The sequence below is a fragment of the Falco peregrinus genome, chromosome 1 (assembly GCF_023634155.1).
Source record: "Falco peregrinus isolate bFalPer1 chromosome 1, bFalPer1.pri, whole genome shotgun sequence".
NCBI classification, from domain to species: domain Eukaryota; kingdom Metazoa; phylum Chordata; class Aves; order Falconiformes; family Falconidae; genus Falco; species Falco peregrinus.
In genome coordinates this window covers 29,059,432-29,086,613 of record NC_073721.1, presented here as the reverse complement: position 1 = coordinate 29,086,613, position 27,182 = coordinate 29,059,432, and the positions used below count along the sequence as shown (strand labels likewise).

The 27,182-nt window shown below is 63.7% G+C and overlaps 1 protein-coding gene across 2 annotated transcripts; it reads right to left on the bottom strand.

Annotated features, from left to right (window-relative positions):
• Positions 1-573: 573 nt before the first annotated feature.
• Positions 574-27,050, bottom strand: LDB1 (LIM domain binding 1). Of its 2 annotated transcripts, none has more exons than XM_055790308.1 (11): positions 26,912-27,050; positions 6,886-6,989; positions 6,226-6,270; positions 5,946-6,021; positions 5,500-5,602; positions 5,164-5,336; positions 4,807-4,929; positions 4,551-4,634; positions 4,120-4,243; positions 3,531-3,679; positions 574-3,172 (listed from the first exon to the last, which is right to left on the bottom strand). In XM_055790308.1, exons 2-11 carry the CDS (start codon positions 6,903-6,905, stop codon positions 2,942-2,944), a joined length of 1,128 nt encoding a protein of 375 aa, XP_055646283.1. In that variant the 5' UTR covers positions 6,906-6,989; positions 26,912-27,050; the 3' UTR covers positions 574-2,941. The 2 variants fall into 2 exon arrangements, with proteins under 2 accessions (XP_055646283.1, XP_055646292.1); XM_055790317.1 differs by having other exon boundaries at positions 3,537-3,679.
• Positions 27,051-27,182: the final 132 nt, after the last annotated feature.

The following is a 27,182-nucleotide window of genomic DNA, read 5'->3' as shown; positions in this document are numbered from 1 at the left end:
CAAAATGCCATCTCTGGGGTCAGCTATCTGCCCTAGTCTGGGGGAACTGGGGACCAGAATCTTGCCCCCACTACTGTCACAAAGCCTCCCAGCTTCTGGAATGAGACTGGGGTAGCCCCCATGGAGGCTGGTGCTGTGCCTCCCCCGGTCACCCGTCCCTCCTTTGCCTGCCCCCCCCCCACCCCCCCAGACACCTCCACGCTGTTCTGCTGCTGCTGTCCTGTTCCCACAGTGGGACTGCGCCACCCCCACTGCTCCCCAGGGGACGTGCCCATCGCCCTGGTGTCAGGGCAGGTCCTGAGCCACTTGTTTGCTCTGGCTCTGGGACAGGGCTGTTTCCCAGCAGCCCCGCGCCCTGTCCTTGCTGGGATTTCTGCTTTCCATGGCGTGGCAGGGAGCCGGCGGGGGCCTGGCTGGGGCCCAGCAGCCAGAGGCAAGGCAGCATTGTCCCAGCACAGCGAGCCCCATGCCTGCACCCCCTGCCGGGGCACTGGGGACACCAGGGGACCCCCACTCTGCTTTGCCCGCACCAGCTGCGTCCCAGGCTCAGAAATAAGTGCTCAGGACAGCCTCAAACCGAAAAGTCGTTTTATTGGTACCATACACGACTCATAAATGGCACAAACTATGGAGGGGAGGAAGGAAAAAAAAAAAAAAAAAAAAAAAAAAGAAGAAACAAAAAGGCATTACAGTGTGCCGGGGTGGGGGGGGGGCAGTGAGGGGCTCTGCACCCTCCGTGGGAGCCCAGCAGCGTGGCAGCGAGAATCGTACCTTAATTGCAAAGCAGAGCCCCCCTCCCTGCCACACGGGGCTCCCACCCTGGGAGCCCACCCCCCACCTGCAAAGGGGCTGTGGGGACCCCCGTGCCTGCGCCCTCCGGCTGTGGGCTGCCCCTGCGGGGGCCCCGGAGCTGATGCCGGCGTCTCTGGGGATTCTGGGCTTGAGGCCAGGCCAGGGCTGAGCCAAGGGGCTCCCATCTCCCTGCCCGACCCCGGGGACAGCAGAAGGAAGGGGGACACAGGGTGTCCCCCACCCCAGCGAGGCCACCCTCTGCAGTCTCAGCCACGAGTGGGCAAGACACTGGGTGCAGGCAAAGCCCCTGCTGCAGGCAGAGCCCCCATGCAGGGGGCAGACCCTCAGTGACATCTGCCAGCCTCCAGCCCCATGGGGCAGTGGGACACGTGCGGCAGGATCCCCGGCAGGGAGCTGGGGGGTGTCTGGCAGAGAGAGTGGGGTGCACCCCCTCTCTCCCCCAAACTGCGGGGCTGCTCTGCCTGCCCCAGGCTCCCTTACACACACACAGACATACAAACCTCTCGCACACGCACTCTTGCAGACACCCCCCCCCCTCCCCACCAGGGCAGTCCCCCCACCCCGGCCACCTCCGTGGCAGTGCTCACTGCAACCCCACCTCGGGGCTGTGCCGGGGGTGCCCATGGGCAGCCCTGACCCCCAGCTCACCCCAAAACCCCGCTCCGAGGCTGCTGGGGTGAACTGGTGAGCACAAACACCCTCCCCTGGCACCTCCCATCTTCTCATTGGAAGAAGCCTTGGAAGGGATTTTTTTTTTTCTTTTTTTTTTTTTTTTAAACCAAAAAACCCCCAAAAATTATTATTTTTCTCATCGTTTCCCCTAACATCAATGGAGGCACCTGCTCTAGTGATAACACATTGAAAGAACAGTATCGTACACACTGTCTACAGCGCGGAAATGTACAAGCACGAGGTACACGAACCCGAGGGGGGGGGGGGAGCAGGGACAACAGCACACAAGATTTACATTGAGGAGGGAGGCGGAGGGCTGCCCCCCCCGGCCCCTGGAGGGATTAGAAAGGAAGTCTGCAAAGTCTCTCCTTGGTTTGAAGCTCTCCGAACTGGATATAAAACGAGACTCCCAAGAGAAGAAGCCTGTACAAAAGTCAGGACAGGGTGAAAGGGCTCAGGGCAGGGAGGGGGGATCCAGCAAGGGGGCTGGGACGGGGTGGCGGGGGGCTTTTCCCATTTTTTTTTTCTTTCTTTTTTTTAAACTTACAATTTTAATAATATTATTTTTTTTCTTAAAAAAAGACAAAAGTAGGAGGTACTGGGAGCCAGGGGTTGCAAAGGGGCCCCAGGCAGACTCACGCAGGGCTGGGGGAAACACAGGGGCTGCGGGCAGGGAGCGAGGGCGCCAGGTGCTCTGGCAGAGCCGCGGGTCCTCCACGCCCCCCCCAGCCGCCCCCCCCCCCCCCCCTTCCTATATACAGAGTCCCCCCACGGCCGTGCTGTGCTCTCGCCCCTGGGGAGCGAGGGGAAGGGGAAGGTGCAGGAGAGCGAGGAAACGCGACATGGCCCTGTCCTCAACACCACCCCAGCGCAGCAGGATCCGACCCCAGCCAGAGGCTCCGCGGCAGAGCCAGCAGCACAGGGAAGGCTTTCCGTCACCAGCCCCACCACCGCCAGCCCCAGGCTGGGCTGGGGATATGCAACCCTGCTGCAGGTGGCTGCCCAGCGAACCCCAGCCGTAGGACCTGGGAGGAGGTGGAGGAGGGTCTCTGGGCTGTGCCAGACCACAACACATGGCATCTGCAGCCACCAGCTTCCCGTTGCGGCACCTCCCTCCTAATTCCCCCTACTCAGCAGGCAGGGGCTGGGCACATCGGGGCGGGGATGAGAAGGTCTCCAGGGAAGAAGCAGGGGGGAAAAGGGGGAATAATGAAGCTACGGCCCCGGAAACCTACTCCTCCCCTGGGGTCCAACGGGGAGGCAGGCGTGGGGGGAGCGGGGAGGCGGCGGGGGGAGGGCTGGGGGCTGCCTGCCTGGCGCGCACCCCAGGCCGTGCACCCCATCGGTCGCACAGTGCCGATCCGCCCCCGGTACCTCGCCGCTTCCCAGTCACTCTCCGTTGCAAATGTACAGGTAGATCGGTTGGGACTGAGTCCACAGGGCGGCGGGGGGGCCGTTACTGCGACGCCTGCGACGTGGGGTTCTCTGACTTGCTCTCCTGGCTGGAGGGCGGTTTGCTGTTCCAGGGGCTATTGGCCCCCAGCGCCGGCGAGTTGTTGAAGCTGTCCTCGTCGTCGATGCCATTGGCGGCGTCAAACTGCGTGTTCTCCAGCCGGGTGATGAGCCGCTCGTCCTCGTCCCCAAACTCCCCCCCCATCAGTGTGGGCTCGCCTACCACCATCACATCCTGAAAGAGGAGACGGTCCCGAAACATAATCGAGGTGGGGGGAGCCCGGGCCACCAGACCCCCCCCCCAACACGGCAGGCCCTTTGCCCAACCGCGGGGCCACCTCCTCATCTCCGCTGCAGGATCTGAGGCTTGGGCACTGCACGGGGCAGCACATCCTTGTCCCCTTGCAGGGGAGCAGAGCAGCTCAGGGAAGGCAGCTGGGACACCCCTTCCTTCTCCCCGCCACCTGGAGAAAGCCATGGGGGCTCAGACAGGCAGTCCCTGGGGGTCTCCCTCTAGCCACTCCCTGGGACCAGGGCATGGACCCCTCCCACCATCCCAGGGGAGGAAGAGAGAATGGAAACGGGATGCTTACAGGTACCTGACTGGACAGGGCAAAGGTGCTGGCTGGGCTCTTCTTCTTGCTGTTGCTGTTGTTGGTGTTTCCCCCACCGGAGCTCATGGTGCTGCCCCCCGACATCTTCCTTTTCCGGCGCTTGCTGGGCTGCTGCCGTGCTGGCTCCGCTGGCCAAGAAGGGAGACACGGTCAGTCCTGATGAGAAGGAGCTGGTAGCCCCCAGCCCCTTCCCTGCAAACCTCCCTTCTCAGCAAGGACAATATTCCCCCCGGGGCAGCATCACCATCCTCCTCCCCTCCACAGCTTCGCTGTCCCCCAGCACAGGCAACAGAAGAGGCAGCAGGGAAGATTTCTGTCCCTGCTTTGCTTTCCACAAGCAGCAGGCAGCCCCCAGGCAGGGAGCGCTGGCTGCCCACAGCGCAGCTCTGCCCCAGCGGGAAGGCAGGCCAGCAGGAAAGGAAGCTGGCTGCCTGCCTCGCCACCCCCAGCCTCACAAGACGAGACCAGGGAGAGGCTCTGGGGCTGGGAGAAGCCTGTGCCGAGGGCAGGGCCTGAGCAGGCAGCCCTGGAGACCTGCAGGCAGCACAGGAGGCAGCATGAGACTCACCAGGTGGAGCAACCATCCGCTGCCACTTCTGGAAGAGGCAAGTCTTGAGGCAGTCCCGGGGACTGAGGCTGTAGGTCTTGTGCCGTGACATGAGCTCCTGCATTGGTTCTAGAATTACACAGAGCTGCAGGAGGCAGACAGACGCGAGGTTAGATCATGATGCTCCAGGCCCCAGCAAAAGCCCCTCTGTCGGGCAGCTGTCTCTGCTGCACCAACCCAAGCTGTGCTGGGAGCCTGCAGGCTCCAGCAGACCCACTTCCCCACAGCTCTCGGCAGACTGTCTGCAAGCTCCCTCTCACAGAGCCTGCCCTGCTGCCTCCCCACACCCCAGGGCAGGCAGGTGTCGGACAGCAGAGAACACAAGACAGGGAGACCCTAGGCCTACCTGCTGGGAGCAGAGCTGCACCCTCCACCCCTTCCTGCACACTTACTCGGAGGTAGTTGAGTGTGGAGTTTGAGAGCCCGCAGCGGGTGATGTTCTTGGATAACTGGTCCAGCATCTGGGGGTCCTGTGCCTAGGAGCAAGAGGGACAGACAGCTCAGCTGCATCCGGGCTGGGGACGGCCCTCCAGGGGGACAGGGTTGAGGTCCCCCCAGTCTGCAGAGCAGGGAGAGGAGCTCAGGAGCCCTGCGTCACTCATGCCCCGGGGGAGCTCCCAGAGCCGGAGCTCCCAGCGCTGTACTCACATGCATGGCAAGGATGCTGCGGGGGATGAGCTCTCGATGCTGGCGGATGCTGAAGTGCCACGTCTTTATCCTCATCATGTCATCGAACATGAACTCCAGGTAGAGCCGCCCCTCCACACACACCTGGGCAGGGCACTGGGTCAGGCACAGGCTGCCCCAGCTTCCCTCAGCCCAGATCCCCTGGGAACCCAGTACTGCACAACAGGACACCCTCCCAGTGGCTCGCCCCTGCCTGCCACGAGGCTCGGCACAACCCAAACCCACGAGCCCACAGTGGTCCCACAGGACTGCAGCCACCGTGAGGGCAAGCTGGACAAAGGCACAAGGGGCAGGAGAAGCTGTGGGCACAGCCAGTACCTGGGTGAACATCGGCTTGCCGTGCTGGGTGACCATGGTGCACTGGTCACAGTCCAGCGAGACAAAGTTGTTGTGGAAGGACTCCTTGGGGTGCTTGAGCACATAGTAGAGCTCTGTGGCCCCCCCTTCGAAGATGCTGCGGAAGTAACGGGGAATCAGAGTCCGGCCGATCGCTGGAGGAGGAAAATAAAGTCAGTAAACCTGGCTCACACAGATGAGCCTTGGGGCTGTACATGAAGAGGGTCCTCCAGTCCGTGCCACCTGAAGGCAGCTGAACTCTGACAGCCTGCCCACATCCCCTGAGCAGCACAACTGGAGTGTTCAGCTGGTACTCACTGTATCTCTTTGGTCCATCCTCCAAGCAGAAAGTGATTGTTAACATGGCGTCATCCTCAAAGAACTCCGTGGTGAAGGCGTCCCACCACAGATTGTCACATTCCTGGGGATGGCAGAGAGATGCTAGGTTATGGGGAGGAGAGACAGACAGACAGACAGACAACCACTGGCTGCCAGGCACAGCAGCCACGTGCTCAGCCCATGGAGGGCTACGCTCCCAGCTGAGCACCTGGAGATGGGGATGGTGAGCCCCGTCCCATGGCCAAGTGAGGGACAAGTCACTCAAGAGACCTGCACGGCAGGGCAGGACCCTGCTGCCAAGGCGGCTCCTCCTAAAGCCAAGGCAGCTCGCAAGGGCAGGCAGCACAGAGGACCCCATCCCCAAAACACACACCTGGGAGCGTCCTCCCACTCCTGGCTGCACCTCACTCCCCCCAGCTCCCCACCTCTGTCCAGTTCTGCAGCCTCTTGTTGAGCTCAAATATCCTGTAGTCGGTCTGGTTCCCATACGGCGTGTGCCTCCTGCCCAGAGAGCAGAGCAAGCAGTCAGCAGGGTGGGGAGGGGTCCCAAGCCTGTGGTGGGGGGATGCACAGCCCATCCAGGGCTGGCCAGAGTCCAACCCCCGCCCCAAACCCGAGCCAGCAGTTACCGGCCCCGCTGAGGCACCCCCACCACAGGCACAAGCTCCATCCCAGTGGGGTCCCTGCCAGCTCCCCCGTGCTTACCCGATTCCAGGCTCCAGGTATGTCGGTGGGTACATAGGAGTAGGTCTGGGGGGGGGAAAGAGATGCAGGCAGGTCAGTGCTGGTGAGGGTCTCCCTCCCTTCCCACTGCAGCTCCCCCTTCCCTGCCTACAGCAGCAAGCAGTCGCGCTTACAGGAGCCGAGACCCCACGCATGGTGCTCGCCGTACCCTGGCTGCAGCTGTCCAACAGCCCTGTGGGGCAACCTGCACCCCTGAAACTGGGCTCTGCCCCTGCATTGGTGGCTGCTCCACTGCCCCTGGGAGCTGGCCTGCGGCTCTCCAGGGACATGCACGACTCCCCTGCAGCTGGGGCTAGCGCCAGACAGGACAAAGGTTGGAGATGGGGCTGTTTTGGCAGGACCTGGGAGCGCTCCTGTCCTGGGTCATCCCAGGGGCTCAGCCTGGCAAGGGGCTTGGCCCCACCGAGCTCAGGGACCCAGGGGGCTCCCCTCATCCCAACTATCACCCTTTCTCAACTCAGTCCCGCCTGTGCCCCGCTCCAGTCCCCTCTCTCCCCTTGCACTAACTCAACTCCATGCACCAGTCCCCATACGCTGCTGGGGAGAGGGACGAAGAGACCCTGGGGTGCAGACTGCAGAGCACCCCCAACCTTGCAGACCCTCTCCCAGGCCCCAGCTCACCCCACATCTCGATCCAGCATGGTGCCCGGGTGGAAGGGGGGGAAGGCGTTGCCGTTCGGGGGGCTCTTTGGCGGAGTACAGCTTGAACGACTTAGAGGAACAGCCTGGGGAGAGAGAGGGCATGGAGGTCAGCCAGGGGCACCCCGCAAGGACAGACACCCTGCTGCACAGAGGAGGAGGAAGGATGCAGGACCAGCGAAACCCCCCATCAGCACAGCCCTATCCCTCCTCTGCTGCCCTCCCGGTGCCAGTCCCAGCGCCCTCACCCCACACACAGCTCCAGGCCTCCCCCCTGCAGGCTGGGACCCACAGGGTCAGGGCTGAGCTATTGGAATCAGCAGCCAGAGGGGTCTGCCCGCATCACAGGGATTTCCCACTAGTGCCCAGAGTTAGTCCGTTCTCAGCTGGCTGGGTTCTGGAGACGGTGCCCAGGGGGGACGGTCGAGCTGGTGGTGGGAAGCGGGGTTCCGGCTGAGCCCTATCCCTCCCTCCCGTGCGGCTCCTAATCCCACCGACCTGACCCAGGAATCACACAGGATCTTTTTGCTGACCTTTCTATTGTCATGGCGACGAGTGAATAATCACCCGGAGGGAGGATGGCGGGTCCCCAGGCAGCCACCATCTGCCGCTCGGGCAGGCCAGCGGCCACCCGGCTCCAGACGGATGGAGAGCTCCACACACCAGCCCTGCTCACGCCACCCCAAAGCCTCGCCGCCCCCCGCAGCACTGGGACAAAGGACGAGGAGCCCAGGAGGGCCACAGGGTGCGCTGGGGCACGCAATAGGGCACGCAACGCGTACGAGCCGGCACCCATCCCTGAAAGCAACCCGGGCACGCCACGGGAGACAGGGACGCCCGGCGGATCCGGCCACACTGGCACGGCAGCCCCAGCTGGGCTCCCGATGGGCAGCCGGGGGCTCCCACGCTCGCCAGCCCCCTCCCAGCACCGGGGCAGGTTCCCGAGAGCAGCGGCTGCCAGCGCCCTTCCCCGATGGCCGCGGGAGCCCCGGCACACCCGCGGCTGGCAGGACCCGGCACGCTGCGCCCGGGCGCTGCCGAGGCACGCGGGGCCCGCCGGCGGGCAGCCGGGCAGACAGGCTGGCCTGGATGGGGTGCAGCACCAGGCGGGCTGCCAGGCAGCTCCCGCTCCACCGGCTCGGCCGGCCCCGCCGCGCAGGCACGTCTCCCCCCGCCGCACACCCCCCAAGCTGGCTGCACCGGGCTGCCGGCCCCAGCCGGGGCCAAGGCGGGATCCCCACGGGCTGCCCGCCCCCCCGCAGCCCTGGGCCGGGCACTTCCCAACACCCACAAGCTGCCAGGGTTGTCAGCCGGGGCTCAGAAAGCAAGCAGCCAGCCCAGCGGCAGAGGGAAGCGTCCAGGAGGTGCCGGGCACACCGCTGCCCGTCCGGGCACTGCCACCCGGCCAGGCTGCGGGGACGGGACTGGAGCAGCTGCTTGGCTGCAACAGATGCAGGAGTGGAGCAAAAAGCAGCAGGGTTAAGGAAAGCGGTGTCACAGGCACACTGCGGCCTTTTAGTCAACAGAGGAGCCCAAATGACCAGGGCATCACCACCAGCCCTGCCAAGTTGCTTGGGACCCCAAGCGTGTGGTCGCAGGGATCGCCCACGCAGCTGAGCAAGCGAGGGCTAGTCAAAAATAGAGGGAGTCACCTCCCCAGTGCTAAATCCAACTTGCAACAGGGGAAATCTGCATTTCACTCCTTGATTCTTGTCTCCTTGGGGCCCTCGGTGCCTTTTCACTATGTTTCCCTGCGGCAGCCAAACCCAGCCTCTCCCAGCACCCACCAGGACGCACTGGTCCCGTGGGGTGGGAGCCAGCCCGGCCACTCCACCGGCAGCTCGCTGCTCCTGCTCCTTGCTCCTGCCCGCCTGCAGCGAGGATAAGTGGGGCACGGCACAATTTCTCATACAGCTGCTAACAGCGTCGGCCCCTTGCTCTTACCTAACGTTTTCATAGACAAAATTTTTTTTAACAGGGAGGTCAGTGCTGCTGCGAGGGAATTTTTGCTTTCTGCTTTAATCCCTGTCAACTTGCGCCTAATGGAAATTATAATTCAACCGGAATTGCACTAGAAACTCAGCATTTCCATTTCCTCTCCGCTATTAAACGACACAGCGTCAAAACTGTGCTCGATGCATAGGAAACTTCCCAAAAGCACGTGTCTTCTGTTGAAAACAAACTGATTCATTAGGCAAAGACAGCAGCGGCTGGAGACAGGGAACTGAACTGCTTGTTTCTGGTCAACATGTCCTTGGTGGGGAGAAAAAAATCAGACCCAGCAGGACGCTTTGTTTTTATTCGCTGACAAGAGATGGGAAGAAAGAGCCCCCAAGGTTTCTTGCTGTCCTCAGTCCCAGTCTTGCTTCTCCAGCTGCAGGAAGGTCTCCTGGAGTGGTGAGACCAGGGGGACACATCACTCTCCACCCATTCTGCTTCTCATGCTCTTCCCTAGTGCCCAGCTCTTGGAGTTGGGACAGCAGACAAGCCAGCCCGCCGTTCCAACCCAAGCATCCATTTCCATCCTGGGCCTTCTCAAGCAGGTTAACACGGACACAACCTGCTTTTGGGGCTTCACTGAGTGACCTATCTCAGGATCTAAAGAAGTGGAAAGGAGCCTGTTACATGACCTCAGCAACACCATCATCCTGACCAAGTATTATTTTCAACACAGCATAAAATACATTACTGGATTCAGCGGTTCTAAATAACAATAGCCTCAGGATTTGATACAGGCTGTCCGAATTCTACAGTCACTGTAGACACTCACACTACATGCGTTACACAAAACAATGCAATTACTTCGCAGCAGCAGCATCAACACCAACTTTGACCTACATGAGGGTCACAGTGCCTGGTCTGGGAGATCCCTCCATCACCGCCGCTCCCCTTCACGCTGCCCCAGCTGCCTGCAAGCCTTGTCCCGCCAGGCACAGTGACCCAGGCCCGCAGGATGCATCCCTTCCCAAGCCAAGCCCAGTGCCTAGCCCCAGCTGACGCCTCCCCGTGCCCCTGCTCTGCCTCCTGCTTTGAGCATGGAGGATCCAGGCAAGCTCGGTGCAAGCAGGGATGATGCCTGGCGGCTGGGCATGAGATGCCCCTGCAGACCCCAAGCTGATGGGAGACGTTTCTTGTAGCCATCCCCAGGTGCTTGCCCAGCACTAAAAAACCACGTGCATGGTCGGCAAGGGAAAAAAAAAATTAGGCTGACGCTGCAGTTGGCGAGCTACCGGCCTAGGCAGGTCCAGGCAAACGGCATGGCGCCCACGGCCAGGTGGGCGGCCCCACAGCTCCTCCTTGGCAGGGAGGCATGGGAGAAGGGAACCCCGCAGAGGGATGCCCTAGCTCAGCTTCCTCTGCCAAGGCCAGGTCCCCGGCCGGGGGCAGGACGGAGCTGGCTGGCGCCACATGGAGCTGCCACAAGAGATTGGGCAAGGAAGCAGGTCCAGGAAGCCGGGCTCCTGGGGAAGGAAAGGTGGGTGCTTTGCCTGTGACTCACGTACTGCCCAATCCTTCACCTGCCTTCTCCTCCACTCTCCCTGCCTGCAAGCTGCCAGCCCTGCGGGGAAAGCTCTTCAGGTGCGCTGGCTGCCTGGTTCACTGGAGCAGGAACAGTCAAGACCCTAACCAAGCTCCCAAAGCTGAGGAACATCAGGTTTCCCAAGAAGCCAAGAGCACAGCGGGCACCTCACAGAGCCACCACAGCCAGGAGATAGCAGGGCACAGAGACCAGCACCAGCCGGGGAGCTGCCTGCACAGGCAGGGGACACGCAGAGCCTTCCCTGGTGTCTGGCAGGGAGAAAAGCGCCTGCCTGCATTCCCCTCGCTCCATCCCGCAAAAAGCAAAGAGCTGTTGAAGACAAAAGCAAAGCAGCACAGGCTCCTACACCTGTGGTCACCAGCAGGAATCAGTGCTCCCCATCCCAGAGAACAGCTATTCCCGGCCAGGCAGACAGCGCACTTTCTGTGCAAGCAGCAAAGCTCAGCAATGAGGCAGGGACTCCAGAAGCTAAAAAAAAAAAAAAAAAAAAAAAAAAAAAGGGGGGAAAAAAAAAGGAAAAAAAAAAAAGAAAAAAAAAAGATTAAAATAAATGAAGAAACGAGGCTTGAAAGAGGCTGCAGGGTTACAGCTCAGCCAGGGAGCATCCTGCTCCTCCCAGCAGCCCGGCGGGCGAAGAGCGAGGCTGAAGAGCAAGGCTAGCCTTCGCCAAAGGCTGCCGATGCTTCCCGGCATGCACCCTGCCTGCTTCCTGGCTGCCTAACGAGGCTTTAAAGTGTAAATAGCGGCATTGTTTCGCAGGGCTGCCTCGCCGGGGTGTGGAAGGCCTGATAGCGGCTGGAAATCCATCTTCCCAGCCCAGCCTCGCTGGCAGGGCTGCCAGGCGGGCGCTATGCAGGAGGGTGCTAGGGAGAGCGGGTGCACGGCGGCGTCTCACATCATTCACGTGGCTTTGCCTGGTGTCGGGGAAGCTGGCAGGGCTGGGGAGCAAACACAGAGGAGTATCCAGAGTGACTGCGACAGGCGGAAGCACACTGAGCAGTTCGTGGTGTGCCCCCACCAACCTGACTTCACCTCTTCTTTCTCCTGCTCTTCAGAGCGGATGGAAGGAGGCCAGTTGCAAACCCCGATGTTACTGAACTGATGGCAACCCAGGCAGCACACACCGAGGCATGGCCTGAGGTGTAATCAGCTACAGTCTCAACTTGCAGCAGTCCCATTTGTTTTGAAAATGCAGAACTGGCCCAGCTGAAGCTCCCAGGAGGCTGGGCTGTCAAGGGAAGAGGAGATGCCGCTCCTGGAGGAGACTATGTGATGATGCCACGGACTCAGCAGCATCCAGAGACTGATCTCAGCCAGCAAGCCACCCAGCCCTGACCCACATGGAGGCACAACCTGCAACACTGCTGACCCTGCTGCATGCAGGGATTAACCTCTCACTCTTCTCAAGCCACACATCTGAGTTGGCCACAGAGCTTATCTTGACCGCAAGCTGCCTCCCTGCCCACACCATGTAGCCGTGCAGTGTCCCCTGCACACAAGGCGGCAGGGAGGGACTTGTGCCCCAGCTCCAGGTCGCATCCTGCAACATTAGTGCAAACCCCCCCACTGCAGCACAAAATCCACCCTGGACCAGAGGATGTTCCTCTCTACCCACTGACTTGCAAGTGCAGGGGGACAGCCAGAGAAGTAATAATTAGCTGCAGCTAATTACTACACAGTGACAAGTTTGATGCAGGGTACGAGGCGGCACTATCTGAAGTGCACTGGGTGAGGAGAGCCTGGGCTGGGATATGGATTTGTGGGTCACGACTCAGAGTGGTCCTGTAGCCTCAGCTCTGTCGGAGCCCAGGGTCCCTTGGGAAGGCACCCTGTGGAGCCCAGGGTCCCTTGGGAAGGCACCCTGTGGAGCTGGGTCCTCAGTGGGGACCCTGGAGGACATCACCGCCCTGCAGTAACCCCAGGGGCAGCAGGCGTCTCCCCTTTCCCGTTTCAGCCCTCAGATTCAGACACGTGGACGGGGATTTCTCTGGGAGGGAAAACGGGAGAAGAGCAAGCCCTGCCAATTGCAAAACAGCCTGAAAATTGAATCACGTCCAAGGCTGCAAGCCCCAGATGCAATCCCACAGATAACCCAGTTTCAGCTCCACTACTATCAACTTACCACGAGGCAGTCATTTCCTGCGACTCTCAGGGAAATATCCCACTGTCCCTAATTACTCCTTTCGGCTCGCCATCTCAAAGGCGATCCATAATCAAGCACTGCCGGTTTCAGCCTCAGGAACACACCTTTCACATTTTCAGCCACTTTTTCTCTCATCCAGACCCCTGCACCCTGACACCCTGCAGGGCTCCTGCCGCAACCAGGCTCCCATCCCTCCCGCAGCATGCACCGGGGTCAGCATCGGCAGACAAACGATGTGGTGTGGGAGCCACAGGGCTGGAAAAAAAACCACCCTTGTCAGCATCCCATGAAAAAAAGCCTCCTAACAAACTAGGATTTTCATCTTCAAAGGTTTTTTAGGCTCTGCAGCAGCAAGAAAAAATTCACGGCCATAGCCAACCGCAGTGATGGTCCTGCAGAGTCTGCAGCCAGCATCTCTGCTTGTGCTCCCGGCTCCTTGCCCGCCACGCATGTGGTGAGCAAAACTACACAGCTCTGCACGGTGTTGTAGGGCTGCCGCACAGGGCAGCCCTCCACAGGGGCAGGATCTGCCCAAGAGGGCTGGAGCCGAGAGCCACTGAGCGTGGAAGCAGCAGAGAGAGGCTGAGGTCCATTTCTCTGGCCGCAAAAGGCAAACGCCCAGGCTGATCCCCCACACCCACAGGACCCCCAGGTGCCACCACCTCGGAGCACAGGAGGCTGTCAGCCCCCACGTGGCACATGGAGATTCATGATCCCGGGATGCAACACTCCGCCTCGCTCCCCCACCACTGCCAACGGCACCGAGTGCTGCACGCTGGGACGTGTAGTGTCCAGAGACAGCGGCCCTGCCGCCAACATCCTCCTCGCTCCAATGTTGCATCCTAGGTGGAGCCCCGCAGCCCTGGCAGCCAGCCAGCTGCCCGCTCCAGGGGGGAAAAAAGCTGGATAACTCCCACTGCATGGATGCGATGGGAGCTGGCACCTCCCAGCTGGCCACGCTGGGGCGGTGCGTGCCTGGGGGCAAACCTCAACGCTGGGGTGCAGCACTCGCCCCAAGGTCTGGACCACTCACAGATGCCCATGCAGGGGAGGGACAGCTTAAGCATGGTGGGAACGTGCTCGCTGCAGCTTGCAAAGTACCTCCATCGCTTCTTCGAGCTGTCAGGGCAAGCCTCTGCCTCCCCTGCTCAGGCTGAACTTCTCTCTCTTTAGCACTCAGTTTAAGAGGCAATGTGGGAACAGCTAAGCGAAGGATGGGGCGGGCCACTAGCAGCTCTGGGGACACAGCAAACACTTGTGGTTGCCGGACTTGCACTGCGCCGCTGTGCTGGCAGCACGTGCTGTGCCTGGTGCCAGGGCTTTGGATGACCAGCGCAGGATGAGGCCAAAACCCCAGGGAGCAAAGGGACAGGGTATGGCCGAGCACACCTCCCTGGTGCTCCCAAGGCACAAGCAACTCAGCCCCAGTTCCAGCAGCACAGCACTGTGGAAACCATCTCCACCATTGCAGCGCAGCCCCAGGGAAACCCTCTTGGTTAGGCATCCCTGGCAGCACCGTCCACTCGCCCAAAACATCAGCAACTGGTGGGGCAGCAAACCTCATCACGGCAAGCATTGCAACCCACGCGCACACACACACACACATACACGCGCGTGGTGCAAACAACAGCGAGAGCACCCTGTCCCCGGGTTGCTTTGAAGACGGGAGGTTTCCAAGGGAGAAGGTCAGGAGAAGTCCTGCAGCTGCTCTGCCACCATGCAGGATCTGGTGTTCATATTTTTCACCTGGATCTCAAGCTCACACCAGTGCAGAGCTGCAAGCATGCAGAAGGCTGTCACACTGAGAGACCACGTGGGGACAAGCACCGATGCCATCCTACCAGCCATGGGACAGGAAAGGAGCCCTGGGGCTGGGCTGGCCCACCTCGCCCTTCATTCCCACATCACAAGGGGCTGGGGAGCTCAGGGCTGCCACTCTCGAAAAAGAAGCTGAAAGAGGCTCCAAGTCCCCAGCCCATGGCACCTTTGCTCCAAGCACACTTCTGTGGCTTTTCACTGGACTCTTCCTATTTTAGATGGACTACGACCTGCTGTGGGTGATGTGAAAAGTCCCCACCGGACGATGGCAAAACCCCTGTATCACCAAATCCTCCAGCACCAGCCTGTCCTCCCTTAGATCACAACTTTTTCTTTTTGAAGGAACACAACTTGCATGTTGGTCTGCTCAGTGCTTCTCTCCCCAGTCTTTAAGGTGTGCTCGCATCACAGACCTGGGATTTCTACAAAATCTGGACAGCAAAGACCACATTCAGTTCCTCTTCACTGAAAATCACAATTCTCCCATGAGAACACTCCAAAACCTGAGGTTTTAAAGAAAGAGTAAGGACGCTGAAATTTACCCGTACTTACAACAAAAGCAGTAAGAGCTGATACTGGCCGGCGCTGGAGAAATTGCTGCAAAACTGCTACGACACGGTATTATCGAAAGCACAGGGAGAACAAACAGGGAAGATCCCAGGAAAGGGTGTTTGCTCCCACACCTGCCTGGCCCACCAGACACCCAGGAGCCTGCTCAGACCCTCCTGGCAGAAGGAAGCAGCCAGGGGTTTGCGATGCGTGGGGGGTGCACCGCTCTGTGCCCCAAAAGGTGACTCCCCACAGGTCGCCACAGCCCCTGCACCCTTCGCTCACACCTCACCCAAGGACCAGCCGCCACCTCTCCTTCGGGCTCCTGCTGCAGCACCAGCCTTGGCAGAAGCCGGCGGCTGCTCCACAGGCTCCCGCCGCGGCACCTGGCCCCTGCCAGCCAGGGCTGCAGCGGGGGGATTGGGAGCTGCTCCAGCCGAGGAAGCGCTGGCCCGGGGTGCTTATCTTATCGGGCTGGCGGGGACCGATGGAGGTCAGGGCAGGGCTCGGTTGGCCACCTGAGATGAGGGCAGCCTGCTCTCCCAGGGGGGCTTCAGGGGAACACCCCCCCAGATAAGACACCCCTCTGCAGCCCCGGCACGGGCATGCCCGCCGATCCCTGAACTGGAGCTACAGCGCTGAGTTTCCCCCAGCCCCGAGGATGCTGTGCCCAGCCCAGCCCCGGCTCCTGCTGCCCCGGGCCCAGCCGGGGCTTTGTCTGGCAGAGAAGATGCGCCCTCCCCGCCAGTCGCCCCCCGAGCCCCGACCCCCCGGCGGGGCAGCTCCCACAAGAAGGTGTGTGACCCCCCCTGCGTTTGCGCCCCTCGGATCTTTTCTTCCCTTCGAGGCACCCGTGGGAGGCTGGCGCGACCCTCCGAGCTGCGGGCAAGGGCGAAGTTGCAGCCGGCAGCGAGGGGAGCCGGGCACCGGCCCCGCAGCCCCGGTGACAGTGCGCTCGGGGGGACCGGGAGGGCGCGGGGCAGCTGTCAGGGGGCTCGGGCAGAGGAAGGAGCCGGGGGAAGAACAAAGGGAGCTGCGAGCTGGGATGGAGCAGGGCACGGCGGGGCACGGGGGCTGCCGGCAGCACCCCGCGGGGCTGGGGGTGCCTCTCCGAGAGCCAGGACCCGCGGGTGGAGCGGGGAGCCCGGGCGACAGGCTGGGAGGCGGAGGCGCGGGCAGGGCGGCCGGCGGGCAGGGCACGAGCTGGGGGGCCGGGGGTGCACGGGGGAGCCGAGGGGGACGGGGCAGCTGGGGAGGGATGGAGAGGAGCCGGGGAGGGAGCGGGGAGCCGGGGACAGGGACGGGACCGGCGCGGGGGCAGAAGGGGCGGGCGGGCAGGAGAAGCAGCGGGCGCAGGCGGGCGGGGGGCTGCAGCGGAGCCCCCCGGGCTACACGGGGGGCCGGGCGGGGAGCGGCGGCGCGGCCGCGCACAACTTCGCAGGCGCGGGGGCGGCGCGGGCGGGACCCCGGCCCTCCTCTCCGCCGCCCGAGCGGGGCCGCCACCGGGGCGGGGGGGTAGGGGGGGCAGGCGGCGGCGTGCGCGGCGGCAGGCCGGGACCGGGAAACTTCCGCGGGGGGGTGGGGGAGGCGGGGTGACTCACGGCGCGGGCGGCGGGCGGGGGTCCGGCGGCGGCGCGGGCGGCGGGCGGGCGGCGGGCGGGCGCTGGGCCGCCGCGGGGGCGGGGCGGGCGGGGCGCGGGGCGGGGCGGGGGCGCTTCCTTTGTCTGCGCCGCGGCCGGGACCACAATGGCTGCGGCGGCGGCGGAGACCGCTCCCCCCGCACCGAGGCCCTCACCCAGCACCGCCCCGGCCCCTGGCCGCCGGGGGGGTAAGGTGGGTGCCCGCGGACCGGGGGTGACGGCCAAAAGGGGGTCCCCAGAGAACTGCCCTCCCCCCCACCCGTACCGGCGCTCACCGGGATGGGCGATGCAGGAGCCGCGTCCCGCCGAGGAACTCGGCACCGGCCGGGGAAGGCTTTGCTCCCCCTGCGAAAGTTTCAATAAAAATACACCTTTTGCCTAGTTTGGTTTGGGGGTTTCTTTGAAGTTTTTCAGGATTTTTCTGCCTGAAACTTGTTTCCCTTTCCCCCGGTTTCTGGCGATGAAAAAAAAAAAAAAAAAGCAACCGTTTCATTCGGGAGGGGTATTCAAACGTGCTGCCTCGCAACTGCCAGCAGACCCAAAGGGTCTCCTCTCCTTGAAAAAACTGAAGCTCTTCCATTAAAGCGTTTACAATTTTTTTTTAAAAAACCGAAATTTCCATTATGAAATTTCCATTAAAACAAACAAAAAAAAATCCTATTTTTTTCCGGTGCCCCCCTTGCCCCAGACCTGCCCCTTGCAAGCTCCTGCTCCCTGCCCTTCCAAACCAGACTGGCGCAGACCTACGGTCCCAACCCAGCTGGAGAGCCCTGGGGCAGCAGGGACATGAGCCAGGACCCCAGAGCCCAGACTGGTCCCCCCTCCCCGAACCCCAGCACCCCCGTCCCTGGGTGCAGAGCCATGCTGGGCATGCAGGGCTGTCACAGGCACGCACACGCACGCGTTGGTGCATCTTGCCCCGTGCACGCTGTCGGGCCAGCATGCGCTTGCACGTCCCCCCAAACACCTCCCGGCACACCCCCGGCCGGGTGTGCACCCACGCCTGGGGCATGCACACCTTCCCACACCTCCTCGCTCACACAGCCGGGCCCGCGCCTCTTCCCCTCCCCACGACAGCAGCCGTGGGGTGAGGCAGCCACGAGTCCTGCCAAGAACGCTTGTCCCCCCCACACTGCACACACGGCGGGTGTAAAAACCTCAGCCATGAGGTTCTGGGGGTGTCCTCTCTGTGTCCACACACCCCCAAAGCCCTGCACCTGAGGATTGGACCACTCCCCAACCCGGTGTTCTGCTGTCTGGGACCACTGCTGAAGAGGAACAGGCAGGAGTGGCTCTGCGGCAGCATCCCCCCACTCCTGTCCCCTGCCCCTCAGCCTAGCAAGGCTCCATCCCCACGCTGCTCCCTGTCACGCCACCATGCCTCCCCTTCTCCTTGCAGGTTAACCTGCAGTGGGCACCACTTTCCAGGGACACGTGGGTAAACAGAGTGAAACTCTGTAAAACACAGATAAACAGAGAGAAAAACTAATTGTAAACCCCAAAACCGTGGTGCAACCCCGCTCGGCGAAAGGCATGCGCAGCGGGAGGTACCCATGCTGTCAGCAGCACGGGAACCAGGCACAAGGGACGCTGCACGTGCCGTGACACGCTGCCACATCAAAGTCTGTCCCCCTGCCAGCCCACATCTGCGTGGCACCAGGTGAGATGGGGCTGCGGCAGGCTGCCACCCACCCATCGTCAGGCCAAGAAACCACACTGGCCGTAACACCAGTGACAGCTACAGGATGGCACAGCCCTCCTGGTCAAGACAGGCACTAAATACAGCCCACCCGCGCCCCGTTCCCTCTCCAGGGCTCAAGGATGCACAAGGCACAGCCAGCCACCAGCACTCAACACTGCGCCATTACTGCAAAATACTGCAAAACACTGCAAAAAGGGATGTTTTGCCCCTGTACCAGCAACTCCTGGTGCTGGTGCCATTACCGGGGGATCAAGGAGGAGCCCCCACTGGTCCCCAGGCTCCATGGCCTGATGCATCTACAGCAAACATGCCCCAAGCAATTTATCCCGGGGCTCAGCAGCCCTCCGGGACCGCTCACGTGTCCCTGCTCGGCTCTGACGACAGCGCTGGACTGGTCCACGTGGCTGCAGCAGCCCCAGCTGTTTATGGTTATAGCCGAGTTAATAATTAAATAGATGCTGGATGGAGAGCAGAAGGGCTGGGATGCAGCTGGGAAGCGTGTGTGGCAGCGACGGTGGTGGAGGGAGCCCCTTCCTCGCGATGTGCTCGTGCCTGCAGTGCAGGGGGGGGAGCAGAGGGTGATTCCACCTCCCCAGGTTTTTGTGATGGGGCACCACATCCCCTGGATCCCAGCCTCCGCTCTCCCCCTAGCAAGGGCCCCACGCCTGCCTGGGCTCCGACACCCGGTGCAGGTCTCGGCCAGAGAACCAGCAGCAGCTCAGGAGCAGGAGTGAACCCAGGGATGCATCCCGGCCAGGCAGATGGGAAGGGCCCAGTGGGGACCACGGCAGCCGGGGGATGCCCGGGCCTCTCTGATCCCTGTGGCTGGGGCTCGGTGTGCCCACAGAGCGCGCGGGAGGGATCCCAGGCAAGCAGGGCAGCAGAGGCAGAGCATGCTTGCACCGACACCCAGCCGGGGCCCCGGCAGGCACAGGCGCAGAGCAGGGATGTGGACGCATGCTTACGTAAAAAATAAGAATAATAAAAATCTGCTAGCTCTGCAAATGGCACAGCCTGCACAGGGGAACGGACTGACCTGGCACTGCCAAACCTCCTGGACTTGTCCAAATAGCAGCGAGACCGGGGCACTGTCGCACGCACACAGTCACAGCCTGAAGTGGCACCCCAGAGCCCCCCTTTCAGCAACACAACAGCCATCCCCAACAAATGCCACCGCCTTTCAAACAGGTTGCTTCCCTGTGTCTCAGGGAGGGGCTTCTCTCTCCCGTAAAACCATGCACACCTGGACCAAAGGAAGATGGGGGGTCTGGAGCAGGAGGGGCCCCCTTTTCTGGCTGGAGAAGGCACAGCTCCGTCTCCCCCACCCGAGGAGAGAGGTTGGGGGAGGCTGGAAACTCAACGGTGAGTCATGCAGGGCAGGCGGCAAATCCTGGGGGCTCCTGGAATTAACCCTTCAAAACCAGAACTGCTTCCAGACACCCAGCAGCAGAAGGAAAGCCCAGGGGCTGGGGGAAGAGCTGGCTGCTGGGGCAGTGTGGGACATTACATGGGTCACATCTCTGAGCAGGGAACAGCAGAGACAACTCGAGTATATCAGCACTGGACAAGGAGCAACCAAGAGCGCGCACATGTGCCCACCCCTCCAAAACAAGAGAAGATGGAGAAAGATTACAGGGGGGTGCAGGACCTCAAAGTGCATGGGGTCCATATGGGGTACCTGCCCTCACATCACACCTTGCTCCAGCGTGGCGGGTCAGCTGCAGCGCTGCCTGGCCGGCCACAGGCTCCAAGGGGAAGGCGCAGTCTGCAGGCAGGCTTTGGGAGGTCCTGCCGGCAAGGGGCTTCCCTGGGGACCAGCACCAGAAAATGCCCTGCACTGTTCTCATGCTGTCCTTGAGACACCTCAACATGCGTCCTGCAATAGCTCAGTCCCAGCGTGGCCACCCGCAGCAGTAAGCCCCAGCCCCTCTGGCAGCAGCCCCGGGCCAGCCTGCCAGAGCAGCAGGGTTTTAAGGCTCCTCAGGAGGCTCCAGGTGGATTCTCTCATGTTACAAGAATGGTTCGTTTTACAGCCCCTTTCCTGGCCTGGGATCCCATGGCGGGGAGGGGGTGACATGCGGCATGGTTGCGCAGCCCCAGCACCCCATGTCTGCCCACTGTCCCCCGAGAAGACCTTCACGCCGCCCCAAGGGGCTCACGCTGCTGCTTAAAAGGGAAACCAAAGCACAGCCCTCAACACCCAGCGCCACAGTTCCAGGGACTCTCACCCCAGCTGGGAGCACACCCCGGTCCACGGCTTGCAGCTCCCACTCCATACCCTCCCCTCTGCCTCCCGAGCCACAGCAGGACCCCCAGCATCCCCACAGAGAAATGCACGGCTGGGAGCTACCACCCACCAAACCCCAACCCCCCAGGGGTCAGGACAGGGCTAGCATCCCTCCTGGTACCCACATGTCACTGTGCCCCGCACCCTGTGCTGGAAGCCCTCCAGGAGAAGGCAGGGGACATCTCCTGGGGCCACAGCTGCACGTGGTTGACTCGAAGCAGGTAAGTCTCCGATGGCAATGCCCACCCCCCCACCCCCCGTGTGCCAAGCGCTCCGGAGCGGCTCTCCGAATATAGCAGCATCAAATAGCTCCATCAATAATGCATTGCTTCTGCTTCCTCTCGCTGCCGTGTTTTCGTTGCTAACGTGCGCGTCCTTCCTGTTAGCAGCGGCTTCTTCCCTACCAGCTAGGCCAAGCAGGGACACGGCCACCATGGGATGGGACAGCAGCTCCCATGTCTCCAGGCCCAACTCCCACCAGGAGCAGACATCCAGCCCCATCCACCCTGCTCAGGGGCAGCCTGCAGTTCGGGGGAGACGTCGCCACCAGTCTGAGCCTCCTGCTGCGCACACACTGGCGGCAGGCAGGGTGCCTTGGCACGCTGGGGCTGCCCAGAGGATTTGGCAGAGGCCGCTGAGCTGGGAAGAGCGTGACGGCATCTCCCTGGCCTTGGTGGGGAAATGCCCCTCTGCGAGGATTTCTGGCAGCCTCGTACCCTCCATGCCCAGGTGGCACCCCCACTCCTGACTCCAGGCACTGCTCCCCCATGCCAGGCTCCTCCGGCAGCTCTGCACCGCTGCACCAGAGCTACCATCCCCGGCAGGGAGAGACTCTCGCTGCCTTGCTGCTGCCTGCCCCTGCCCGCAGCTGCCCCGGGCTCACCCTGGGCCAGTCGGTGCAGGCAGGTCGCGGCGCCCGGGCCTGCCCCGTGCCTGGCAGAGCTGCGTGCCAGTGACACGGTGTGCTGCCATCAGCTCCCACCAGCAGCGAGGCAGGAGCCAGGGTGGCAAAAGCTTGCACCCGCTGCCCTGGAGGAGAGGGAGGGTGGGCAGCTGCCCACAACAGGCAGGGGCAACCCCTGCCCTCGGGAGGAACCCCCAGGGCTGTGAATGACCCTGGCTGGAGGAGGACACATGTGGCAGAGCAGAGGTTGGCGCAGCTGGCTGCTGCAGAGCGGGGGGGGGCACAGGAGCTGCCCCCACCGTGGGGGGCTGACACCCTGCCAGCCATCGCCCAGCACCATCCGTGGCAGCCCAGCCTTGCTCAGGCAGCAGCTCCACCTGGGCTGCGCTGCAGAAACCTGGCTGCGCTCCCAGCACCAGCCCCTCGGCGTGTAGGAGGGGGGCCAGGGCTGCTGCTCCTGCAGAAAGCAGGAGGGCCCCCCGCCCCCTGCCTGCTACCCCCACGCTGTGAGGCCATCCTGGGGTGCAAGCACCCTCACCCTGGTGCAGGGGCACCTCCGGGACCCGCCTGTGGCTCCTGCAAAGCCGGGGGCACAGCAAGACTTGTAAAGGAGGGGCAGGAGCTACACCCCACAGGGCACCACACACCCCCCCCAACACACACCCCACCCCCACCCCCGAGAAAGCAGCTGCAGAGGGGTGCAGGCAGGGAGTTATCAACTGCCCCACGGGCAGGGTGGGGTTGGGGCCAGGCAGGGGCTGGTGCCTGCAGCAGAGGAGATTATGCCCCTGGTCTAACGTTCACCCTGATCAGTGCCCTGCCTGGGAGGGAGAGGGGTGATGGGGGGGGCAGTCTGACAGCTCTGGGCAGGTCCTGTCCCTCTCAGCGCCCACCAGCACCCCTTCCCATGGGGGACATCCCAGGCTGGCACACAGCCCGTGCTCCCGCACCTCCACGAGCACGCTGCAGCAAACCTCCCAAAAACACGCCAGCATCATCCCTGCTGCAGCCACCCCATCTCTGCCCAGCAGAGCCCCAGCACAGGGGCTGGGGGTCCCAGGGGGATGGCTGCCATCATTCCCGCCTCAGGTGGGGCCCAGCAGCCCCCTGGCAGCCCTGCCTGCTCCCCAGCACCCCCCCCCCCCCCCCCCCCCCCCCCCCGCACCGGCAGGAAACCACAGCCCCAGCCTGCAGGCAGGCCGATAACGGTCACCCAGCCCCATCCTGCCGGCACCCACCGCCACCCCGGGGAGAGGGCACCCAGCCCAGCTGCCCCGACACCCACTGCTCAATGTAAAGAAGGGGTACACCCACACCGTGGGACCCGTGTCACCCTGCATGTGACCATGCGTGTCACCATGCACGCAGTGCAGCGTGCCCCAGGACGCACTGGCAGCTGTCACGCATGGGCACAGGGGCTCCTGGCATGCTCCCGGCACACCACGCAGCCCCACACCTCGTGTGTGCAAGCAACACGGATGTGGCTGGGGAATCCCACAGCAGAGGGGGGAGGAGAGGGTGAGCAAGCTGAACGAGCAGAGGTTGGGCAGGGGACGCCTGTGCCACTACGGCCTCTGCCCTGCCTGGGGGCATGTAGCCACCCAGCTAGCGCATTGCTGGCCACAAGCACTCCAGGGTTGCAGGGACACCTCCCTGCCCCGGGGGTTCCCATCTAGCTGGCCGGCACCCACCCACTCCTCAAGGGAGCAGCTTTCACAGCAGCTTTGTGTTGAGCAGCTAACACCATTTCTGGAGTAAACTCGGAGCCTGGCACACACACACAGTGCTGAGCCCGCTGGTACAGCACTCACCCATCCATGTCTCCCCAGGCAAAGCCGAGCCCGCAGCAGGGTGAGCTCGCACCGGCCCCAAGGAGTGCTGTGGTGTGTCCAGCCTCATGCCGGTGCCCGAAGCCCTGAGGAACTGCCTCGCCAAGCCCCGGGTAGCCACAACCCCATCCTGCCTTTGCCAGAGCACACCAGGTGTGGGAGGGCAACGCAACACACATGGCATGTATCAGGCGGGCGCGCTGCTGCACAGAGGGGGACAAAGCAAACTGTGTGTTCCATCCAAGCATCGCCGCCAACATGAAGAGAGCCTAGGCAAGAGCATATGGACGTGCAGGATGAGGCCTCGGGACCCCCCACTACTCCTTCCCCCCAGCACACCCAGGTGCACCCCAAGATGCCAGGCAGCCCTGGGGGGCGTTTTAGACCCAAGAGCCCATACGTGTCAGGGCTGCCTGACCCCCCCGCTGCAGCAGTCAGCCCGCTCCCCGCTGTCCCTCTCCCAGCGCATCTGTCGCAGGAGGCATGTGGCACAGCTCGGCCTCGTGACAGCGGGGGACGCACAGCGCCAGCTCGGCAGAAGGGAGGGAAATGGCAACGGCTGTCCCACGGCTGGCAGGTCTGTCCCGGGACCCAAAACATGTGGGTTGGGAAGTCTTCCCTCCTGCCAAAGGGGCGCACAGGCAGGCTCCCTGCGAGGTGTCCTAGGGAAGGTGATGACCTCAGGAACATCGTTTCCCAGAGCCAGCACAGCTCTGCTCCCCTCCTCCCCCTCTCTGCACCGACACCATCACTACAGGGGAAAAAAATAATGATAATAATAAAAATAACTAAAAAGGAAAGCACAGAGCATGCTGGGAGGCCAGTGCCCCCAGGGGTCAGGACCCCGCTGAGGTCAGGATGCCAAGACCTGCCCGGTGTGAAGTGCTGAGCCGAGCGGCCGGCTGCCAGCCCCGCTCCGGGCAGCCCCGGCACCAGCACCGGGTGGCTGCCGCCCCGGCCTCTACTGCCTCCACCCCGAGCCTGGCGTGCTCTCCCTGCTCACATCTCCATTTCTGAGGTAGGGGCTGAACCCCCCCCCCCCCCCCTCCCCCCCCGGTCCTCCACTGACCCCAGCAGCTCCCCACCGCCCTCGGGCACAAGGACCTGGGCAGGTTTCAGGCTGAGCAGCGCCGCCCCAGCCCCAAAGCTCTTGCAGAGGCGGGCACGCAGCAGGGAAACACGCCGGGGGGCGGTGGCGTGTGTGCAAGAGGAGCTGCAGCAGGGCAGGATGTGCCCCCTGGGAAGGCGGGGAGCGTGTCGCCCCCCTGGGAGGGCACAATTTCGAAGGGGAACAGCCAAGACACCCCCCACCCCCACCCCCCCAAGCAGCAGCTCCCAGGCAGGAAACTCCTCCAAGTTAATGCAGCCCCGAAGAGCAGCCTGGGCAGAGCAGCTCATTAAATGTTTCTGGCTGGCGGGAGGCCAGCGGCAGAGCTTGTTTTTTCTATATTCCGATAAACAGTGCGAGGAGGGGAAGGGGGAGGGGGTGCAGGCTCTGGATGTGCCACCCAGCCCCGGCGGGGGAGCCGGGGGCGGGGGGAGAGGCAGGGGGCACACGCGCGTGTGCACGCACGTTGCACGCACCCGCATGTCCTCCCCGCCACAGGGGAGCAGGCAGCCAGGGGGTGGACGACACACACACACGGCACGCCACACGCCGCCATCCGCAGGGATGCTCCCAGCTGCAGGGTGACCCCACGGCCCCCCATCACCGCACCGAAGGAGGACCCCCCTCTTTGCGCCCACCAACATGGCGATGACACTCCCGGTGGCACGGGGCCAGCTCCCGGGGGACGAGACACGGCCCCCCCCGTTAGTCGCCACCCTGCCTTCGCCCCAACCCCTCCCCCCCCGAGGCAGGACCCCTGCCAAGGCTGGGGGGCTGCTGGGCGGGGGGTGGGGGAGCCCCCCGGGTGCGGGGTGCCTGCCGGGGCGGGTGCTGTGGCTGCTCGGCCTGGCTCGCAGGGAGGTTCACGTGACTTTCTGCTTGAGGAAGCAGCGCTCTGGCAGCTTCCAGTGGGAGATGGAGGAGGAGGATGGGGGAAGGGGCCGCCTGCCTTCATGGAAACACGGCGGAGAGGCACAGGCAGCGCAGGGGCGGGGGGCCGCCGCGCAGGGGCACCCCCCCACCCACCCGCCCGCCCCGCGGATCCAGCTGCGAAGCCCTCGGCGGAGGCAGCCCCGAGGGATGCACGGGGACCGGGTGCTGTCACAGTGTCCCGCTGCCCCCCCCCGCAGCCCCCCAGCACGGGGGTCCTGGCCTGGCAGGAGGCTCCCGCAGGACAACCAGGACACCGGAAAGCTGTCACAGGAGGTGGGCTGAGGAGCAGCCCTGCTGTCCCCCACAGGGACCCCAAGTGCTGGCCGCCCAGGGCAATGGCAGAACCCCTTCCCCAGGGCCCCCAGGCCGGGTTCCCCCCCCCTCTTTTGCAACCCATTGCCACTGGGACACGGAGAAGGCTCCGGCCGCCCGCTGGGACCCCCACCTTCCCAGCACAGGGCCATCCCGCGCACCGGCGCAGGCAATGTGGCCAGGCTGGCTGCCCCAAGCCTGACCCAGAGCCCAGGCACCCGGGAGAGCATCCCTGCAGGAGCAGCCCGCCAGCTACTGAGACCTCACCAACTTGTCACACCCCCTGGGGTACCCCAGCAGCCCCGACCACCCACCGGGGCCAGGATGGGGAAGGGGACCCCCTCAGCAGGCAGTGCATAATGGCCACGGTGAGGGGCACCCTGCACCCACCGGCAGCATGGCCAAGCCCCTCCGCAGACCCCGTGCCCCACACCCACGTGTTACGCAGGGGCACCCCACAGAGCTATTTGCCACGGGGCTTGCTTCGGGGTCACCCTGGCAGCGCCACCCGCACACCTGCCCAATGCCCCTGCGGCACCCTGCCCGTGGGGTCACAGCCTCAGGGCTGGCACTGGCGCCTGTGCCATGGGGACCCCAGCACCCCTGCTGCGGGGTCCCAGACCCACAGCCAGACCCCAGCACCCATGCCCTGGGGACTCCAGCCCTACAGCTGGACCAGAGTAGCCATACCACGGGGACCCCATCCCCATGGCTGGACCCAACGGCCACGCCATAGTGCTGGGACCCCAGTCCCCTGCACCTTGCTGACCCCTGCCCCATCACCAGGGCCATGGGGACCGCAGCCCCGTGGCCAAGCCGCAGCACCCACGTTGAGGAGTTCCCCACCCCAGAGCAGCTCCCAGCAGCCGTGCCCCGGGGACACAGCTCCACCGCCAGCCCCCAGCCCCACCACAGCCTGCCACCAGCATCAATGCAGTGGGGGCCCCAGCCCTGCAGCCAGACCTCACTCCCCATGCTTTGGGGACCCAGTCCCATATCGGGTCCCCAACGTCGACGCCGTGGGACCCCCAGCCCCACAGCCAGACCACAACACCAACGCTACTGGGGACCCAGCCCCATGACGGGCCCCCAGCCCCACAGCCAGACCACAACACCTATGCCGCTGGAGCCCCCGCCCCATAGCGGGCCCACAGCCCCACAGCCAGCCCCAGCGCCACAGGGTCCCCAGCCCCACCGCCGCCCCCAGCCCCGCACCCGGCCCCCCGCCGCCGCCGCACTCACCAGGGCATGCACAGCCCACTGACATCTTCACATGCCTGGCCCGGCCGGGGGTCGCTGCGCGCTGCCCGGGCCGCGGGGGTCTCGCATGGGCGGCGCGCCGCGGGGTCCGGCGCGGCGGGCAGCGGGCAGCCCCGCGCGGCCGCGGGCACGGCCACGGCCAGGGGCGGGCGGGCGCGCCGCGGACCGACGGCGGCGGCGGGCGGGGCGGGGGCCGCGGCGGCGGAGCGGGAGCGGGGGCGGCTGCGCCGGCGGCGGGCGGGCGGGCGCGCCT

Excerpts from the sequence above, each read along its gene's own strand:
- LDB1 (XM_055790308.1), bottom strand. The coding sequence starts at position 6,905 with ATGCTGGATCGAGATGTGGG. Across the intron at positions 6,022-6,225 it reads TACCTGGAGCCTGGAATCGG|GAGGCACACGCCGTATGGGA; the intron begins GTAAGCACGGGG and ends CTCTCTGGGCAG. Across the intron at positions 4,244-4,550 it reads CCACACTCAACTACCTCCGA|CTCTGTGTAATTCTAGAACC; the intron begins GTAAGTGTGCAG and ends TGCCTCCTGCAG.